Source organism: Ochlerotatus camptorhynchus, unplaced genomic scaffold, assembly GCF_037179485.1.
Source record: "Ochlerotatus camptorhynchus isolate MF236.1 unplaced genomic scaffold, CSIRO-AGI_Acam_v1.1 ptg000323l, whole genome shotgun sequence".
Classification (NCBI taxonomy): Eukaryota; Metazoa; Arthropoda; class Insecta; order Diptera; family Culicidae; genus Ochlerotatus; species Ochlerotatus camptorhynchus.
The window spans coordinates 2,132,088-2,154,275 of NW_027040811.1; the positions used below are offsets into that span (position 1 = coordinate 2,132,088).

Sequence of the window (22,188 nt, forward strand, 5' to 3'; positions counted from 1 at the left end):
GATCTAATTGGTATTACAACAAATGTGAGAGGATTTCAAAGACAAATCCAGGAAATTTGTTCGCTGGAAAAAGTTTTCACGTTTCCATTTGAAATGCGTTCGGATATTTTTTTTTCCAGTAACCAATCCAAAGTTATGTAGGGGAAATGGATGTAATATCGGCCTAAATGCTCGTAATTTGGGCCCATACATAAATCAGTAAACGACTAAATTTTCAATAGTAACCAAAAATATCCATTAGTACAGTTCCAATGACGCGTTCATCTAGATAAAATTGATAAATATCAGATTTTTAGCGATGGGCCCAATCTCAGATCCATTGGCCACCATTAGAGCTATTTCCCCTGTATAAATTTTAAACAAGATTGAAGTGACCACATGAGTTATATGTGGTTTGCCATTCGTTACTTTTCCTAAACTGAAAAGAGAGCGAAATTGTCCTAAATTGTGCCATGTTATTATATCTCTAATAGCAAGTTTTCAGTGTTATATAATGATGACCAAAAACAAAATTCAGTTCAGAGTGATAGAATTTTAGATATTATTTTAATAACTTCCGAGAAGTGCTTTCGCCGCTTTCCTCAAAAATAGTAATTCGTCAAATTTTCCTAAAATTCTCCTTGTTCTGGGCCGTTTCTAAATGCATTTAAAACTATTAAAAACAACCAGATTTTAGTTGACATTATAAAACAAACATCTAAAGAATATTTTAACGGACATGAAGAGGGGCGTATTTTCCACTTCAGAGGGAAGGTGTCGAAATTCATGACAACTAATTGCTTCTACTCAGCAAACGTCAAGAACATCCACTGGTGAAAATTTCCAGTCAAAATAAACATGAATCATCTTGCTTAATCACTCAAAAAAAAAGGAAATTGATTCTCACCTTTCGACTCGTCCTCACCGGCATTCTTGCTCCAACATGCGGTTCCATTTCGCATAAAAATCCCCCTCCGGGCGAAACCCTTCTTATTTACGAACCGTTTGCTGCGAACCTTCCCGACCGCAGCCATTGGAACCTTTTCCCCGTCACCTCCGTTGGCCATTTTCACGTTCTCCATCAGTTTTATTTCGCTCTCATCTTCGCCACACGCCGGCGATTGCCCATTAGTCTTCCCCTCCGAGGCCGCCTTCGGCTCCACCATCGTTCGCTCCGGCAGCAGCAAAAACTCCTGGATGCGCCGTATCGAGATCAACCCTTCGGCGGTGGAAGTCAACGCCAGAGGCCAAAAGTGCAGCATCGAACTGTACAGCAGATTGAAGTAAGACGTAACGATGAAAACCTTCTTGGCCGTGAATACGTGCCCAAAGTAGCAGTACCCGACCAGGCTGAGGAAGATGGACAGCCGGGAAACGAGATTGAACGACAGCAGCCCGGCACGTATGAACAGCGTGCCGCGGATGCCCCGGATCTCCCGCCGTCGGATCTGGTGCACCATGCGACCGAAGCTCGACTCCCAGGCGTACATCTTGATCACCTGGATGCCCTGGATGATTTCGTTCATGAAGCGCACCCGCCGGTCCGTGCGGGTGGCCGTTTTCAGCCGGAACGAGGCGGCCTTTTTGCCGACCCAAGCTGCGGGGGAAATGAAAGTAGAGAAAGGTTAGAAATTGGATTGGAATGGACGAAACGTGCCCCTGTCAGGGGTGTTAATGGTTCTGCTGAATATGCTGCCCAGAGAGCGATGCCCATTGCGAGTAAGGCCAAGGATCTGAGTTATTACTTTTCTTTTGAAACTACTTCGAGATTACTTTTGAATGATTCAGATGGGCATAACTTTCTGGTTACATTTAATTTTCGGCCAGGGCGCTTTTGGCTTTAGTTGCATATAGGTAGGCGATTTGTAATAGGTTATTTCGATAAGTTGATTCTATGATTTAACGAGTAACGATTTACGGGGAGTTAGCAGTATTTAATATGCGTCAAAACATCAAAAAGCTAAATAGCGTGTTGATTGAAAATTAGGCTTCCGTTCGTTCACTACTGCCGAGCAGTAAATTCTGAACTACCTTCTGTTTCGGTTCTAGTGTAGCAACTCCGTACTTACTCTGCAGAAGCATAAAATTGGCCAACTAGAAGGTTGCAGTTGCTCATTTAGCATAAAATCATATTTTTTCGGTATAATGGATTCAAAAAAAATTAAATGTTTTACCATGAGTATGATCGCTGAGTGAGTGAGTGAGTGAAAATGAATAAAATCGCTGATAATGAATCAAATGTGTTCCGATTTTTATTATAATGAGTATTTGCAACCTTGTCTCCGACCAAATATACTGGTAGGCCTACGATTTATTAACCTCGCTGCACCATCACCAAAGCGATAGAAGAAAGAGGTGCGTGTGAACTTTTCTCACCTCACCTCGGAACGGAACGAAGTTGTGAGGACGGAAAACTTTACGATGTGGTTACTGAGTCGGTCGTGCAGACTGTCGGTTTCAAATGGGCGGGGGTAATTGTGTCGATTGTTTGGTTGGTGGGTTCACTGGAAAAATGTAACTTCCCTAAATTCGGATGGCGGCAGCGTCGCAAAAACTGATGATTGCAGTCATAAAACAATATTTATGATAAACAAAATGTTGATTGGGGGGGGGGGGGGGGGGGTTTCCTATATGCGTGTAATGATAACGGTCGTGGGGAACTAGGCAAAGTTTGCATGTTTGGCGAAATTCGGTCCTTCAGAGTGTATTTGCTATTTCTGCAGAAAAGTGGGTATTTTGGCTAGTGAACTTTCATTCAATCTGAAATACTTGACGTCAGTAGAGCGAGTTCAATTGCTGGTCCGGTTGATGGTTGAATTTGTTGTTAAACTTCCCTGGACAGGTCATTCATCATCCCAGTAAGGTTGATGATATACGACTAAAATAAAGTTCAGGAGCCCTACATTAGTCTTATATTGCAAAAACACGATTAGCGGGTAGTTAGCGAAGTTTGAAGCGTTGTAAACCCGTTGTCAAACAGTTTTGTACAACTCTGTCGATTAGGATGGATGGAGCAGCAAGTAGCAAATAAATGTAAACAAACAAACACGTCATATGTGTTTGTGACGCTGATAAAATGCTAATAGAAGCATGAACGCTACTTAGATTGACGAGAATACGTAAATTCCCTTTTTGTGATTGTCTGATTTTCTAATTTTCTGATTAACAGATACTGCTACCCCCCGAAGAACGCGTTACCCACTGAGTTGCACCCACCGCTTTTTTCTCGGTGAGGTTTCAACCAGTCGGTCTGATTTTTTGTATGTGGGTGGTGACAATGGAGAACTAGTAACTCGCAGAAAATCAGAGCGCCGAGAAAAAGCAGTGGGTGCAACTCAGTGGGTAACGCGTTCTTCGGGGGAAAGCTGTAATAAGATTTTCAGATTCTCTGATTTTCTGATTTCTTGCTTTTCTAATTTTCTGCTTGCCTGATTGTGTGATTTTATAGTTTTCTGATTTTCAGATTTCTGGATACAATTTTTCTAATAATTTTCTAATTTTATGATTTTCAGAAAACAACCGTTGGTCCTATTATATTTTCCATTGTCCATTTTCTATTTTTCAATTTTTAATATTGATTCTGATATTCTGATATTCTGATTTTCTTATTATCTGTCTGATATTTTGATTTTCTGATTTTCTGATATTCTGATTTTCTAATCGTCTGATTTTCTAATCGTCTGATTTTCTGATTTTCAACATTTCCGATTTTCTGATTTTATGATTGTCTGATTATTTGAAATTCAAATTTCCTAATTTTCTTATTTTTATATTATACCATTGTCAGATTTCTAGATTTTCTGAACTTCTGATTTTCTGATTTTATGATTTTATGAATGTCTGATATTCTGGTTTTCTGTTTTTTTTTTCTGATTTTCTTTTCTGATTTTCTGATTTTTTTTATTTTAATTTTCTAATTTCCTGATTTAATAATTTTTAGATTTTTAGATTATCTAATTTTCTGATTTCATTGTATTCTGAAATTCTGACTGTCTGTTTTCTTATTTTCTGATTTTTTGATTGCACAATTTTCGGATATCAAGATTTTCTGATTTCCTGATTTTCTGATTGTCTGATATTCTAGTTGACTGATTTTCTGATTTTTTTTTTATTATTTTCTGATTGCCTGTTTGTCGGATTTTCTGATTGTCTGATTGTCTGATTTCTTAGATTTCTGTTTTTTTCAGATTATACGATTTTTATGTTTCTAGATTTTATGATTTAATGATTTTTTGATTTTATGGTTTTATGGTTTTACTATTTTATAAAAAATAAACCGTCGGCTTAGTCCAATTTCTATTTTGCATTGTCCAATTATTTTCAATCTCAATTTTCGTTTTCCATTTTTCAAATTCCGATTTTAATTTTAATTTTTTTGTTTTACATTTTACATTTTTTCAGCTTCAATTTTCCAATTTCCAATTTGTCTAAGTTTCTAATTTTCTGATTTTCTGAATTTCTGGTTTTTTCGATTTTCTGATTTTCTGATGTCCTGATTTTCTGATTTTCTAATTTTCCTACATTCTGATTGCATTCTGATAAAATCATTATGATTTAATGCTACTCTAATATTCTGATTTCTTAATGGTCTGATTGTCTGATTGTCTGATTGTCTGATTGTCTGATTTTAAGATTAAACTAGTTTCGGATTTCTTGATTCTATGATTTTATGATCTTCTAATTTCATGATTTTCTGAAAACAACCGTTGGTTTGGTCCAATCTATAGTTTCCATTGTCCATTTTCTAACTTCCAATTTCCAATTTCCCATTTGCAATCCCTATTTCCGTTTTCCATTTTCCAATTTAAATTTTTCCACTATCCATTTCTTATTTCTAATATTGATTCTGATTGTCTGATATTCTGTTTTTTTCTTATTGTCTGTATGATATTTTGAAATCCTGATTTTTTGATTTTATGATTGTCTGATTATTTGATATTCTAATTTCCTAATTTTCTTATTTTCAGATTTCTGGATTTTCTAATTTTCTGATGTTCTGATTTTCTGATTTTCCTAATGTCTGGCATTTTGGTTTTCTGATGTTCTGAATTTTTTATTTTTTATTTTCTAATTTTCTGATTTTGAGATTACCTAATTTTATGATTTCATGATATTCTGATTATCCTGATTTTCTGATTTCCTGATTTTCTGATTGTCTAATATTCTAGTTGTATGATTTTCTGATTTTTTAATTTTCTAGTTCTCTGATTTTCTGATTACCTGTTTGTCGGCTTTTCTGATTGTCTGATTTCCTAGATTTCTATTTTTCAGATAAGGGGCTGTCCATAAACTACGTAGACAGTTTAGAGGGGGGGGTTGAAAATTATCCACGGCCCATACAAATTTTAAATTTTTTGTATGGGCAATTGTCTACGCCGGGGGAGGGGGGGGGTCAAGAATCCCAAAAAACTGTCTACGTAGTTTATGAACAGGCCCTAATACGATTTTTAGATTTGTGGATTTTATGATTTTATGATTTTAATTTCTGATATTCTGATTTTCTAATCGTCTGATTTTCTGATTTTCAACATTTCTGATTTTCTGATTTTCTGATTTTCTGATTTTCTGATTTTCTGATTTTCTGATTTTCTGATTTTCTGATTTTCTGATTTTCTGATTTTCTGATTTTCTGATTTTCTGATTTTCTGATTTTCTGATTTTCTGATTTTCTGATTTTCTGATTTTCTGATTTTCTGATTTTCTGATTTTCTGATTTTCTGATTTTCTGCTTTTCTGATTTTCTGATTTTCTGATTTTCTGATTTTCTGATTTTCTGATTTTCTGATTTTCTGATTTTCTGATTTTCTGATTTTCTGATTTTCTGATTTTCTGATTTTCTGATTTTCTGATTTTCTGATCTGATTTTCTGATTTTCTGATTTTCTGATTTTCTGATTTTCTGATTTTCTGATTTTCTGATTTTCTGATTTTCTGATTTTCTGATTTTCTGATTTTAAGATTAAACTGTTTTCAGATTTCTGGATTTTCAAATTTCCTGATTGCCTGATTGCCTGATTTTCTGATTTTCTGATTTTCTGATTTTCTGATTTTCTGATTTTCTGATTTTCTGATTTTCTGATTTTCTGATTTTCTGATTTTCTGATTTTCTGATTTTCTGATTTTCTGATTTTCTGATTTTCTGATTTTCTGATTTTCTGATTTTCTGATTTTCTGATTTTCTGATTTTCTGATTTTCTGGATTTTCAAACTTCCTGATTGCCTGATTGCCTGATTTTCTGATTTTCTATTTTTTTAATTCTCTATATTCTGACTTTCTGATTGTCTAATTGTCTAATTTGTCGTTTTCTGATATTCTGATTATGTAATTGTCTGATTATCTGATTTTATGATATTCTGATATTTTGATTGTCTGGTTTTATGATTTTATGCTATTCTGATATTCTGATTTCCTAATGGTCTGATTGTCTGCTTTTAAGATTAAACTTTTTTCAGATTTCTGGATTTTCGAATTCTCTGATTGTCTGATTTTCTGATTTCCTGGTTTTTTGAGTTTTGGAAATTCTGTAATTCTGATTTTCTGATTGGCTAATTATCGGATTTTTTTCGGATAGACTGATTTTGTAATTGTCTGATTTTCTAATTTTCTGAATTTTTAATTTTTAGCAATTCTGATTTTTTGTCTTCTGACTGTCTGACTTTCTGAATCTGAATTTCTTAATTTCTGCTTTTATGATTGTCTAATTTTCTGATTTTATAATATTCTGATTGTCTGATTTTTATGATTTTATGCTATTCTGATATTCTGATTCCCTAATTGTCTGATTTTAAGAATAAACTATTTTCAGATTTCAGGATTTTCCAATTTTCTGATTGTCTGATTATCTGATTTCCTGAATTTCAATTTTTTTTTAAATTTTCTATAATCTGATTTTCTGTTTGTCTAATTATCTGATGTGTTGTTTTCTAATATCCTGATTGAGTAATTGACTGATTTGCTGATTTACAGAATTCCTAATTTTCGGAAATTATGATTTGTTATCTTCCGATTCTTCGATTTTCTGATTTTCTGATTTTCTGAATTCCTGCTTTTATGTTTGTCTGATTTTCTGATTTTATGATATTCTGATATTCTAATGGTCTGACTGTCTGATTTTAAGATAACACGATATTCGTATTTGTGGATTTTCTGATAGTCTGATTTTTTGATTTTCTAAATATCTAATGTTCGGAAATCTGATTTTCTGACGGTCGCAAATTCTTATTTTCTGCTTTTAATAATTGTCTGACATTCTGAATTGTCTGATTTTAAAATATTCTGCTATTCTACTTGTCTGATTGTCTGAGTGTCTGATCTTAAGATTATAGAATTTTTAGATTTCTGGTTTTTATAATTGTCTGATTTTCTGAATTTCTGATTTTCTGTTTTTGTTTCTGTTTTTTTTTTATATTTTTGAGCCTTCAGACATCTCGCTAAAAATCTAATATCCCAATTAAGAATTTACCCAAATTTTAGCACTGTCCCATAAGTAAAAAAGTAAGTTAAAGTTGTTAGGAAAAGAGCTTACTATTTTGAGTTAATTTGTCTCAAATATGCATAAAGTCAACCCCAGCACCCGCCCATCCCCTTTCAACATTGCCAAATGAATTTAGCAATTAGGGGTAACAAAAATTTAGCCCTATTCAAAATCCTGTATTAAATTAAATTAATAATAAAAGATAATTATTCGTGCAGTTTAAGATAAAACGGAGAGCTATATACGAGTTTGAATAGGGTAAATTATGTTGTTGCCCCTTCAATATATTGTAATTTTTTAAGGGGGAGGGGGGGGGGGTATATATGACATAATTTAAAAATAAAATTTATATCAGCCTTAATGTTACTCATTAAACATACATGATAGGTAAAAGTTACTCATTAAATGGGTAATTGTTTTACCCAGTACTGAGTAAAGCCACTTTTATTCAAAATAGGTGAAGTTTTACGCATTCATGGGTGCTTTCAAGGTATCGTGTGCAGAGGAACAGGCAATTGATGTTATTAATTTAAGCTAGAATATGAATCTCGAACAGATGCCAAAAGACAGGCTTGAAACGGGACTGTTGTAAATTACAGTATAACAGTTACAAATTAGCATCAACAATTACATTTGCCGGCCCACTCTGCAACGGTTATCAGAAATCGTTAAACGAGAGATTAGAGATTTAGAAAGAGAAGATAAGAGTTCAAAGGAAAACCTAACAAGTACCGTGTTCTTACTCTATGATAGAAATGAATATAACGTTGATAGTACGATTTGTGGACAGAAAGTGATTATCTTGAAGACAACTACCATTGTGACCTATTGAACTCGTGAAAATCGAAGATTTTACAGCTGTTATTTGCTACAGTGATATTAAGTCCGAAGATTCCGGAATTTTCCTAAAAATATGTGTGCCCATTTCTCCGGGCTTCCTCGAAGTTCTCTGGGCTTCCCTGAAATTCTTTGAACTTCCTTGAAGTTCGCAGTATTGTTCTGAAGTCCTCATAACTTCTCAAAGTTCCCACAATTTTCCTGGAGTTAATAGAATTGCCTTTATGTTGTTCTGAAGTTTTCGAAACTACTTTGATGCTCACGGAGCTTCCCTTCAAATCTTCATACTTTCCAGGCTTGTTTTTGGACTGACCTAAAGATCCTTCAGTGTTCCTAACAAATTTGGGTTTTATCTGAAGTTCCTGAGATTTTTCTAGAATTCTTGCAAGTTCCAAAAGTTTTAAAAATTTCCCAGAAGTGCCCTGAAGATTTCTGATTTTCCTAGAAAATCACTAAACTTCTGTGGGGTTCTCAAAACTTTCTGAAATTTAGAAAACATCTCTAAAGTTCTCTGGATTTCTCCAAAAATTTGAGAATCTCTAAAATGATTCCGTTATTTTCCTGAAATCAGTAAAAAATGCATTGTCTTCCCTAAAGTTGCTCCATTTCTTTAAACCGTACTGAAGCTGGCGGCACTTCATTTAAAATGTTCCAGCATTTTCCTAATGTTCTTGAAACTATCCTGAAGTGAAGAAAGTTTCCTTGAATTTCTAGGGTCTTCCCTAAAGTTTTCTGGACTTATATGACGTTCCCGTTGTTATTTTTAAGCTAGCTGGCTTCTGTAAAGATCTTGAGATTTTCCAAAAAATAATTAACTTCTCAGAAATTCTTTGGACTTTCTTGAAATTTTCGGAAATTCCTAGAAGTATTTTCCAGACATTAAAACGAAATGATTAATTTAGCTCCAAGATTTTCAATGAATAAAAATTTTCCTGAAGTTCGTGGAACTGCCCTAACACTATTGAACTAATTCTTCAACATCTTAAAACTTCAAAAAATTCTAAATTTTTCAGATTTTATTGGCACTGTTCAAACGATCTCCAAACTTCGCAAACTTCTCAGTAATTTTTAAAAAGTACTCGCAATTGTACTGAAGTAAATTGAACTGTCGGAAGTTCATTAAATTACGGATTTCAACAAAGATCAAGGTACGTAAACCGTGATCTTCCTTGAAATTCCCGTAATTTTCCAAAACTTCTCAAAATTTGTTTGATGTTTGCGATAGTTCTGTTGAAGTCACATGTTTTACTTGAACTTTTTTGACTTCCCTGAACATGCCTATATGTTGTTATGTTGCGGCAGTTTTTCCTGAAATTTATAAAACTTTTCATATCATACATTGTTCCTGAAGTTTTGGAAACATTACTAAAATTTCGTAATATCCCATATTTTTTTAAATCCTCTGAAGTTCACTGTTCATTTTTGAAGTACTCGAAACATCCCTGAATAAAATGAAACCATCTTAAAATCTCTTAACTTCTTTAAAGTTCTATAGACTTTCTTGAAGAATTCGGAACTTCTTAAAAGTGCTGACAAATTTCTTGATATCAATGGAACTGCCCTGATCTTTGCTGAAGTTTGAAACTGCCATGCAAATCGCGGAACTTCCCTTATAATGTTTCTTAAATGTTTTTTTTTAGATCTAGGTACTGAAATCTGTGATAGGGAAATTACTTTTTTCCCACCAAGAAAGCCCTACCTTGAAACGAACCAACCAAACTTCATCCTTGCCCGCCAGCATCATAACGAACTAAATGGATTCCCAAAATAATCCAAGCTGAGTGCCATCGCAAAAAAGAAACCGACCCAAATCCACACTTTCAAGCAACACATTTATGAATAAGCCATAAACAGCAGCGGTGTATCGAATTGAAAAAAAAATCTCAACCCCAACCCAAGCTCGAAGTCGAAATCACCCAGAATGTGGTCGATGGCTACTTTTATCGAGAGAATTGCCAGCATGCTAACCCCGCCCCATTATTTTTGATTGCTGTTATAGAGTGCCGAGAACCGAGCCGACATATTCCGACAGTACTGTTCAAATATTGATGAAACGTGTTGCGAAAATGCTTTCGGAACCAATGTGTGTGGGAGTGTGAGTGTTATAAAATGTTAGTCAATTTATGTACAGGGATTCAGGGCGTTTTCCACAACCAACAGTTTAATCCCGTAAATTGATGCTCTCGGCACAGCTTCTCCCGCTTAGGGGTGATTGGTGAAATGTGGGTCGTTTGTTTTCTGGGATGAGTAGTTTTCCGCTGGGACTATCTGTATATGGATATGCCGACAGTGACGTTGTTCGCAAAGAATAATCCAACATGCCGACGCGTCGGTGTCAAAATTTTGACGCCCGGCTTTCAACCTTGCACAGAACCGACATAGATATGCCTCTACCATACATACCTTGCAGTGGAATGAAACTCAGCAGGAATGCAATGCCAATCAGTCCGGCGAAGCCAATCTCCCGGTAGATGAAGAAGCCCAGCACCAGCAGCTCGATCGGACCCTTCCAGATGTCCTGCACGAAGCCGACGGCCGTGTCAAACTTGGCCACGTCGTTGGACATCAAATTAATCACCTGCCCGGTGAGGCCATCCGTGCCGGCTGCCTTCGTGATTCGGAGGGCCTGTTTTTTTTATTGGGTGAAAGGAAGAGAAATTGAGGCAGGGTATTCACTTATTCATTCGATGTTTTTGGTGGTAGTGTCTGTCTATGGTATGGTAGAACCGGTGGTTATGCGAAAGTCAGTCCGAAATGTCCCCAGGGAATGTCCATCGCACGTTTTTGTTTTATTACGATCGGAGGCTGTACCCTTTCGCTTTAGGTTTTTTTTTTTTTTGGAGAGCATTCCCAAGGCGTGCATAATTCATTCAATCACACTTTTCACACCGGCTGAAAGGTTTACTAAGCTACACGGACAGGGTTTCTGAGCAATTCCACGCCGAATGAAGAATCGATCTGACCGATTTGCATGGAACTTTGCATAATTGTTTGCTTCACACTTGAGCTAAAATTCGGATATTTTAAATCTCGCAAAATGCTGAAAAATGGCGCATTTGATATTTTTAGCAAATCACAACTCAAAAACGTCATTTCCATTATAAAAATAATTCCTTTTTTGGAAAAAAAAATATAAATGGTAAAAAATCAAAGAATGTATCAAACATAAATAACAAAAAATTGTCCTCATCAATATTGACTGCTGAGTGTGCCCGGCCTTGCTCGGGATTCAATGTTAGCTTGAGCTTATGCACCGATTAAAAAAAATAATGCTATTTTGCGTAGCCGCCTCCCCCTCTTATCTAAGGGGATACCCCCTATGACCTCCACATGCCAAATTTGGTTCCATTTGCTTAATTAGTTCTCGAGTAATGCAGAAATTTCAGTTTCATTTGTATGGGAGCCCCCCCCCCACCCCTTGCAGATGAGGGAGGGGTCTTGAACCATCATAAGAACCTTTCTCAGACAGACAGACAGACAGACAGACAGACAGACAGACAGACAGACAGACAGACAGACAGACAGACAGACAGACAGACAGACAGACAGACAGACAGACAGACAGACAGAAATTCATTTATATATATAGATAAATTTTTCATTAAAAAGCTCATATAAAATGCTATCTTCAGTGAAATTTCAAGGTATAGGGGAAATGGATGTAATGTCAGCCTAACTGCCCCTAATTTGGGCCCATACATAAATTCAGCAATCGACTAAATTTTCAATAGCGGCCGAAAATATCCACAAGTACCATCCCAAAAACGTGTTCATCTAGATAAAATTGATCAATAGCAGATTTTTAGCAATGGGCCCAATCTTAGATCGATAGGCCAACATTAGAGCCATTTCCCCTATACTTAAAAATTTACAAAAATCGAATTCACAAATCCATTACTTTTCTTATTTTTTTATTTGGCTGAACATTTTCAGAAACGTTTCTCACGACCAAAAATGCAATCTAAATCGAGCATTAATTTTGAAAAGGGCCTACAGACAAATGTTAAGATTATCTTCAGAAAACTGTTGCTGGAAAAATGTTTGTGCAATCGGTTTGGTACCAATGTTGTAGGGAACATCTGAAACTATTTGAAAAAAATGCACTCTAAAAAAATTTAATTATTTTTTTTTTTTATTTAAAATAAAAAAAAACTTAAAAATTGTTTTTCTCAGAGAGACATAGATAGTTTAAAGCTAGTATTCTCCCGATCAAGCTTCAAAACTTTCGCATGGTAGAGCCACATTCCGTGTTTCACTGAATGTACACCAGGCTGCGCTCCCGGAAATGTGCCTTTCATATCCGGATATGTTCCTGGAATCTCCAGCAAAGTGACCACTTTCTATCTTGGACCCCATGACAAGCATAACATGATATGAGCATTCTACAACTCTAAATCACGGTCTACAGAACCCTCATAAAACCAGATTGCTTGAAAGTTCGCTAACAATTGAATTGAGTACCCAGGATCACATTGGATTTAAAATCTCATCAAATCACTTGAAAATGCAAGTTTATGACCATTGGTGGCCATTTTGAGCGCCAAACGTCGGATGGGCCACACACGTAACGCATGAGATATCAGGAATAAAATGAATGGCTATGGTTATATTAAGCAATTTGGGAACACTTTGGTTCGCTTGGGTGAGCAATCCAAATACACCATAAAACACATAAATCCGTATTAGTCTACACAGTCGCACATGTCATTCTAAAATTAGCTTACTTCTTTTATCTGAATGCAGACTTGGGCAAATTAGCTAGAATTTAAATAATTAAGAAGGGTTTAGATCTCACCATACAAACGTGACCCACTCATGCCATCAAGAATTTACATGGTAGTTGTAACTGTTAGCGTCTTTATTTCAAGGCTGTTTTAGATAATCGTGGTCGTTAAATTGTTGAAAAATAGCGGCAGGTAGTGTTCGTGAGGTTTGTGCAGTGCCGTGGTTGAGGGTAGTCGCGGGTAGTCGGTTGCAAACCGAAAAAAATGTTTGCAAAATAGATAAAATACAGCAGGGAGCACAATCTCACCGCAAATGTTAAATTTTAAAAATACACTGCACCCAAATCAGTCCCCTCGAACACTTAACTATTAAATTTGAAACTACTAACGTCTGATATACATGTTCAGGTAAATTTAAAAATCAGTTAATTTGAAATGGCAAGCGCCCCTCCCAAGTAACATTGCAAGCTTTATAGAGGTTTTATAGCATTCTACAAGTCTAAATCATGGTCTACAGAACCCTCATAAAACCAAAATTGTTACTTGGGCTGGTAGACAAGTTCAATTTAAAATTTGAAATGTTTTGCGCCCCTGATAAACGCGTTCTGGAAAACATTGAAAAAGGATACATTTGAAATGACTTGCGCATGTTTAAAAGGATTGAAATCGTTCAATTTAAAGTCTATAGCGCCCCTAATATACATGTTCAGGGAAAAATTCAAAAAAATCTGGAAAATCTTTTAAAAAATATAAAGCTTGAAATAGCTAGCGCCCCAGGTAGACAAGTTCAAGTGAAAATTAGAAATAGTCTGCGCCCCTCATATAATCATACAAAATCGTTAAATTTGAAATGGATTGCGATTGATAAAAATCTTTAAATTTTAAGTAGTTATGAAGATTTTTTTTTTAATATTAAATTTGAAATGGCTTATACCTCTGGTATAAATTTTACGGCAACAATCAATCAAAAATTGTAAAATTGAAGTTGCCTGTGCCCCTGATCGGGGAAAATTAAAAAAAAAAGTTAAATGATACCACTGAACTGTTAAAAAGTTCATCTGGTTGTGGTTGACCACTTACGGTGCAAATCCTGATAGGGGGACAAAAGTTGGCGCTAATTAGCGGCGTAAGATAGAAATTTTGACATGATGATGATTTTAAAAAATTCCACAGTGAGGTATGGGACAGAAGTTTGGAATTATATAAAAAAGATCGAAATCACTTCGGACAGTACTGAATCACTTGAGAATAGCTCGGAACCAGTTCGAAAAGCACTGAATCACTTCATAAAAAATAGGAATCACTTCGGAAAGTACTGAATCATTTCAAAGAGCACTTAATAACTTATGAAAAGCTCGAAATCACTTCAGAAAAGTTTGGACTCACTTCGAAGGTGCCGAATCACTTCAGAAATGTTTTCAATCACTTCGGAAACTACTGAATCACTTAGGAATGTATTGTATCACTTTCGAAATGTTCGGAATCACTTCTGAACGTACTGAATCGATTCAGAACAGTTTGGATTCACCACAGAAAGTACTGAATTACTTCAGAAATATTAAGAGTCACTTAACAAATTACTGCATAACTTCATAATAAGACCGGAAACACTTAATTAATATTCGAAATCACTTTGTAAAGTACTGAATCATTGCGGAAAGTTAACTTTGAAAATAATTGAATAACTTAGGAATGCACTGAATCACTTCAGAAATGTTAGGAATCACTTCGAAAAATACTGACTATCTTCAGGAATGTTTGGAATCACTTTGGAAATACTGTACTGTAAAATTTCTACCTTGTTTAACTCTTATTCCTCTTCGATCCTTGTTTGGACCCTACCCGGGGTAATCCTTCTTGGATATCGATTTTGAAAATTCCTCTTCGATCCTTCAGATTCTTATAGTAATCTGCTTGGAAGTCGATTTGGATAAAAATTTACTGCCGCCATGGCGCCTAAACGCAAAAGAAAGGGGCAAACTCTTGATCCCCCTTCAGATGAAATTAATTTGAGTAATCAATTTGATTTGCTCACGGATGATGAGAATGATTCAACATCCAAGAAAAATTCTAGTAAACTTTCCCGGATTAATGCCAAGCAAGGTTGCAAAAACTCATTTCAGCTCAAACAATGTTTTTCTAAATTATGAAATAATTAGATGCCATGATCAAATTTTGAATTGGTAGGATACAAGAAGAGGTTGCAAAGAATGTGTTTGACATATTAAACCTGTTTATTTCACTTCATGAGAGTCACAATCAGCGATTTTTCACAAACTCACTCACTCACTCACTCACTCACTCAGCGATCAGCAAATCGCTGATTGTGACTCATAGAAAGCAAAATTTACAGGTTTTATGTTTCCAACGCATACTTTGTAACCTCTTCTTGTAAGTTACAAGTAAAACATGCCATCATACCATCTTTTGGTTTTATTATTCCGAAAAACATTATTTTAGCTGAAATGAGTCTTTGCAACCTTGATGCCAAGAAGGAAAAGATTCCCCCTATTGTGATAACCACCTCCGATTTCCATGCTCTTCGCATGGAACTTTTGAACTTCGTGAAAGTTAAGTTTTCACTACAAATTGGACGTCGGGGTGAATGCCGTGTATTGGCTGAAACCTTGGACGGATTTAAATGTCTTCTCAAGTATCTTACTGAGAAGCAGCACAATTTTTTTACTTACGACACCAAAACTGAACGTGTGTTCAAGGTTGTCATGAGAGGACTGCCCAGTGGTGAATCCCTGGATCAGATCAAAGATGAACTGGGAAAATTACTTGGAGTTGTGCCACTCCAAGTAATCAAAATGAAAATGAAATCCCGTCCTGGCGATTCGCGCAACGGGATTTCTAATGATTTTTATTTAGTTCACTTCAAGTCTAGTGAACTAAACAACCTTAAGGCCTTAGAAAAAGCTAGCCTTATGCTCCATGTCCGAGTGAAGTGGGAACACTTCAGGAAGACTGGAGGAAATTTCCAAAACCTCACACAGTGCCGTAAGTGCCAGGACTGGGGTCACGGAACTAAAAATTGCTACAAGCCAGCTAAATGCATGAATTGTGGTGGTTCCTCTCACGCAAAAGACGACTGTCCTGTGAAGGAAGATCCTAAGAAATTTAAATGTTCAAATTGTGGTGAAAACCACAAATCCAATTTTTGGGAATGTAAGACTCGCAAAGCAATCCTACAATCTCGTTCTAAGCGACAGGTAGGAAACGCTTCACGTTTTCGACCAGGTACAAATTCCTCTGCTGTTAACAACGGTCAGCGAGGAACAAATTCTACATTCGTACCCGTTGGTACATTAATCACCCCTGCTTGAAATTTTTCATCTATACCTACTCCCCTTGCTGATGACAATGTTCAGCAAGTTAATGCAGCTATCTATGATGCTATTGCAGTGGGTATAAATCAAAATACTAACCAACGTAATTCTAACGGAAATTTTGACAATTTTGACTTAGGAAGCATTACTACCCCTAAAATGGAATTTTTACAGAAATCATGTTTAATGTTATTCAAACTGGAGTAAAATTTGCAAACAATATTGTCATGACTTTGAAATTCAGTAATGGATTTTAAAGCATTAAATATTTTAAATTGGAATGCTCGATCTCTTAAAGATAATGAAGACGAGCTATTTAACTTTTTGAGAGTTCATAACGTGCATATTGCCGTTATAACTGAAACGTTCCTTAAGCCTGATCATAAGGTTAAGAAGGACGCAAATTATTTCATTTATAGAACTGATCGTTTTGATGGACCCTGTGGTGGCGTTGCCATCATTGTTCATAGACGAATCAAACATCAAATTCTTTCTTCATTTGAAACCAAAGTTTTTGAAACGTTGGGAGTTTCTGTTGAAACAAAATTTGGACAACTTACGTTTATAGCTTACAAACTTACTCGTCATAGGTCTAAATTCTTCATCATTGGTAATTTTAATGCAAAACACCGCTCATGGAATAATGCTCAAAGCAATTCCAATGGTAATGTTCTGTTTGATGATTGTTCTGCAGGTTATTACACTATTCAATATCCAAACAGCCCAACATGCTTTTCTCCAGCAAGAAATCCCTCAACTATTGATTTGGTCTTAACTGATTCATGTCAATTTTGTAGCCAATTGGTTACCCATGCTGACTTCGGTTCTGATCACCTTCCAGTAACTTTTCAAATATCCCAAGAAATAATTTGTAATCCCAACAGCTCTACTTTCAATTACCATAGAGCTGAATGGGAGCAATATCGACCATTTATGGAATATAACTTCGATCCAAACATTCCTTTCCAAACCAAAGATGAAATTAATTATGCTCTTGAATCTCTGACTACTTCTATAGTTGAAGCAAGAGCTGCCTCAGTACCAAAATGCGAGGTTAAATTCGATTGAAATTCTTCAGCTCTTGATCCGTCTTAAAAATGTCCGTAGGAGACAATATCAAAGAACACGCGATCCTGCCATGAAAGTTATCTGGCGGGATTTGCAAAAACAAATTAAAAAGCGATTCTCTGTCCTGAGGAACAAAACTTTTGAAAATAATGTGTCTAAATTAGACCCGAGTTCCAAACCCTTTTGGAAACTCACACAAATTTTGAAAAAAAACCTCAAAAGCCTATTCCAGCGCTTAAAGAAGGTGGTAAAATTTTGATCACAAATTTGGAAAAAGCTCAGAAACTTGCTAAGCGATTCGAGAGTTCCCATAATTTCAGTTTGTTTGGGTCTTACTAGTCTTATTGAGAATCAGGTTGCTCGGGATTATCTGAAATTTTCTCTCGGGAAAATATTTTTGATGGTTCCCGGGGGACTTATTTGAACCAAGTAAGATCTATAACTAAAAGGTTTCACAATATGAAAGCTCCAGGTGATGATGGAATTTTCTATATCCTCATCAAAAAACTCCCAGAGAGTACCTTGTCTTTCTTGGTAGAATGGAAAAATGCAAAAGTTGTTCCAATTTTGAAGCCAGATAAAAATCCAGCTGAAGCTTCTAGCTACCGTCCAATAAGTTTGCTTTCTTCAATAAGTAAACTTTTTGAAAAGATAATTTTAAATAGAATGATGCTTCACATCATAACGAACTCAATTTTTGCAGATGAGTAGTTTGGATTTCGAAATACTCATCAACTCTTAAGAGTTACTTTTAATTCGTTCAAACAAATCTGAAGGCCACTCAACTGGAGTTGCTCTTCTAGACATAGAAAAAGCATTCGACAGTGTTTGGCATGAAGGTTTGATTGCTAAATTGAAAAAGTTTAATTTTTGCACTTTACATTATGAAATTAGTTCAAAATTATTTAACTGACAGAACTCTCCAGGTTAATTATCAAAATTCCAAATCTAATCGACTACCTGTTAGAGCAGGAGTTCTTCAGGGTAGCATTCTTGGGCCTATATTGTGTAACATTTTCACTTCGGACCTCCCTGATTTGCCTCAGGGTTGCCACCAATCTTTGTTCGCTGATGACACAGGCATTTCCGCTAAAGGAAGAAGTCTTCGTGTTATTTGCAGCAGACTGCAGAAAAGTTTAGATATTTTCTCTTCTTATTTTCAAAAATGGAAGATTTCTCCCAACGCTTCCAAAACTCAACTTATAATATTTTCACATATGCCTAAAGCTTCCTTTTTGAAACTTAGTAGTAGTCACATAGTCACTATGAACGGAGTTCCAATTTCCTGGTCAAACCAAGTGAAATATCTTGGATTAATACTTGACCAAAAATTAACTTTTAAAGATTACATTGAGGGCATTCAAGCTAAATGTATCAAATATTTCAAATGTTTGTATCCTCTTATAAACAGGATATCCAAACTTTGCCTGACGAATAAACTTCTAATATTTAAACAAGTTTTTAGACCGGCCATGCTTTACGCTGTGCCAATATGGTCTTGTTGTTGCACTACCAGGAAAAAAGCACTTCAAAGGATTCAGAACAAATTCTGAAGATGATTTTGAAGTTGCCTCCCTGGTACAGTACTACCAAAGTGCATAGAATGTCGAATGTTGAGACTTTAGAACAACTTTGCCGAAGAGCGGCGCCGGTCGTGTAGTGGTAAGAGTGATTATCTCTCACCCCAGCAGGCCTGGGGTTTCAATCCTACACGGCGCCGCCGGGACGTTCTGAGACATAACATCTCTGATCACGCCTTCCTTCGGATCCCCGGTTCATGAGTTGATGGGTCGATAGGTAGGGTCCAAGTGTGGCAGCTGCCTCTCTGCCGTCGGTAGCATTGGTGCTCAGCAAGGAAAACAAGATCGACGAAAATCAAATCAAGGGAAAAAAAACTTTACCGAAGACATCTTCTAGCGTGCGAAATAAAAAAAAAAATGATATCGCTGCGCCATCTTTGCGGCAAAAATTTGAACTAATTTTATCCCCAAAATTATAGACCTAACTAAGTCAAGAAGCTTTGCTCAAGGCGTCAACTCAATTTGATGCAATCCCGGAGCTTTAATATTTTTTCCTGCTAGATTTAATTTCTGGCCCACTGTGCATTGGAGTCAAAGAGTCTCAGAAGTGCTCCTGACTGAGGTGGCTGAGACTGACACTTTCCTGATTTGTCTTAACAACATGAATACGAAAACTAAACTAACCGTGACACAATCTCGACAACCTGCTGAGGAGGCAGTACGAGCTCTTGCAGAGTTTTGAAGAGAATTGCAAATATATTGTATGGAGAATTTATCGAGGATGTAATTCCAAAGGGGAAATAAGAGGAGAATTTCAGAGTTTTGCAACAGAATTCGCGAGGAGAACTCTTGTTGCTCTCTTAAAACAATTTCAAACTTGTTCTGAGTCGAATTCAAGATAATTCTGAAGATAATTTAAAGGGAATTCCGGAAAGGGTTCTGGAGAATCGAATTCTGAGAAATGTTCAAACTCAATTTACGGAAAATTCTAAGGATATTTTCAAACTATTGCAAATCAATTCAATTATGATTCTGAAGAGAGCTCCAACGAAATTCTAAGAATAATGTCAAAGGAATTTTACGGAAAATTCCATGGGAATACTGGGTAGAGTTTCATGAAAATTCGAAAAGGAATTCGAAAGGATTAACTCCTCGAGCACCAAACCAATTTCAACAGCAATTCCACGTCTAATGACGAATCGGATAAACTCGGCCTTCTCCGATTTACATGAAACTTTTCATATTAATTGATTATTAAGGGTAATGATTAACGTTGTTGCTGAATTTCGGCCATTTTTAGGTTATGCTTAGTAGGTCAATAATTAGATCTAAAAACAATTATGTTGTCTCCCTCGTTTTTATAAAACCTAAGGAAACCTCTGTCTCCTTCCCCTTAGAATACTGCTACAGTGAAATACCAATCGGTTCGGCAGTAATTTGACCCCTTGAAGTCGTTTTTGTAAAATCTAGCAATCGCAATCGCAAATCATCATAGTTCAACCAAAGTGCTAGTAGACGACTCACCTTTTTGTACAGCAGCGAGCAGCATGCGACTCGTATTTTCATTCCGATTTGAAAGATGTACAGAATGTAGTGATGGAAAATCATCACCGGCAGCAGCGAACAAAGCACGATCCCGGCTGCATAGCAGTACGCCTCCTCCTTACTGATGATGGTCTGACCTTGCGCGAAGTACGAAACCAACCCTCCAAGGCACAGCGGTTGAAAGATCCTACAACGAAATCAGGAAAATAAATTAATCGGATTTGAATTTCAAATTCGTACATTCGCTATCTTAATGCCAGTAAAGCGAACTATTACCTCGAAAAGGAATCCACCGACGTGTAGAGGAACCCCTTCGACAGAATGGTCCATCCGTATATCACCCGAATCACCGCCAGAAAGCTGGGCTTATCCCGTTTCAGTTCTCGCTTCCATCGGTCCTCGAACTGATAAGTGAGCTGTTCGCTCTGGTGCGAGGATAGGGGCTCGTAGATATCGGATTCCTCGATCGGCCGCCGTAGCCCGGTTCGAAACAGGCCCCCCAGCCACCAGAAGGTGAATCGCGAGAAGGGATTGGCCTGCCCCACGGGGTTCTCCTCCCGCCGCAGCTCGTGGATGCTGGGATCCTTGCCGTACTGTGTTGGGTTCATTACTGCTGCTACTGCTTACTGCTGCATGTCACACATACACACACACACCCTCCCCTGCCTTCTCAACGCTCTCTCTCTCTCTCTCTGCAGTAGCACCACCGCCGTTGCTCCTCTCGTAGTGCTTTGTGTAATCCCGGTTTTTGGCTGGTTCAGCACCTATTAGGAGTCCTACCGAAACGAAGAAGATTTGGCGTTATCTTGTGAGGTAATTTACAATTCCACGGGCTATAAAAAGCATGAGATTATATCTTTTGATGCCCCCGAATCAGAGCAGGACTCAGAATTTTAGTTTAGGTTGTTAACTGTCGTTTTTTCGGCCGAACACCCCCTCCCCCTTTGTTCGTTAATTTTTTCAATGTCTTAACCTCAATTTTCTTCATTGGAATTTAATTCGTACATAAACTACCTCAATCTGTTGAATTCCTATGGAGAAAAAATGGTAATGAAGGTGCTTCGCTGGTGAGAACCTTATTCTCGCTACCACTTCGAAACTTTAAGTGCACAAATATCAGCTTCCACGACACGTACTACAATGTAACTGTTAATCAACGTTTGCTGCGCTGCAACATACATGCAGTAGCAATTTCAGGTGAAATGGGACTCTAGTTTCCGAGATTTGTGTAATTGCAAATTCGAGGTGGGAGTGCATTTATAGCCTATGTGGCGACCATTTGTGGACTATACAAGGAATCACCTTAAATCACAGCATTAGCGATTAATCATTTAGCCTAATTATGATTAATGATAAATGATTTAGATTAATCATTAATCATAATCGCTAATAATGATTTATTTTTTTAATTAATCACTAAGCATTAATCTTGACCATAAGCCTCACAAAATTTAAAATCATACATTAATCATAATCGTTGGAAATAAACTAATCATATAATCATTCATTAGTCAAGAAAATCCTCTGATAATTTCTCGGAATTCACCAAAGAATTCACTTAAAGATTGTTTTCGACTTTTTTAGAATTATCTGAAGTTTTCTTCCATAATTCTATTTAAAATTCACATAAACTGTCCTGCAATTTGCTTTGAATTCTGCTCAAAAATTACTTGGAATTCTCTAGACATTATTCTCGGATACTCCAGGGT

At 36.4% G+C, this 22,188-nt stretch overlaps 2 protein-coding genes across 6 annotated transcripts in view; one reads left to right on the forward strand and one right to left on the reverse strand.

Annotated features, from left to right (window-relative positions):
• jus (julius seizure) overlaps nt 1-22,188 on the forward strand; it is a 452,703-nt gene that overhangs the window by 359,395 nt on the left and 71,120 nt on the right. The window lies entirely within an intron of this gene.
• The window catches only part of LOC135707916 (ATP-binding cassette sub-family C member 4-like), a 116,118-nt gene that overhangs the window by 72,753 nt on the left and 21,177 nt on the right, over nt 1-22,188 (reverse strand). The window contains exons 2-5 of the mRNA XM_065229835.1: nt 20,756-21,255; nt 20,459-20,666; nt 10,694-10,916; nt 887-1,576 (exon numbers count right to left, since the gene is read on the reverse strand). Of these exons, the coding sequence (XP_065085907.1) occupies nt 887-1,576; nt 10,694-10,916; nt 20,459-20,666; nt 20,756-21,087 (1,453 nt within the window). The 5' untranslated portion in view covers nt 21,088-21,255. The remainder of the gene's footprint in view (nt 1-886; nt 1,577-10,693; nt 10,917-20,458; nt 20,667-20,755; nt 21,256-22,188) is intronic.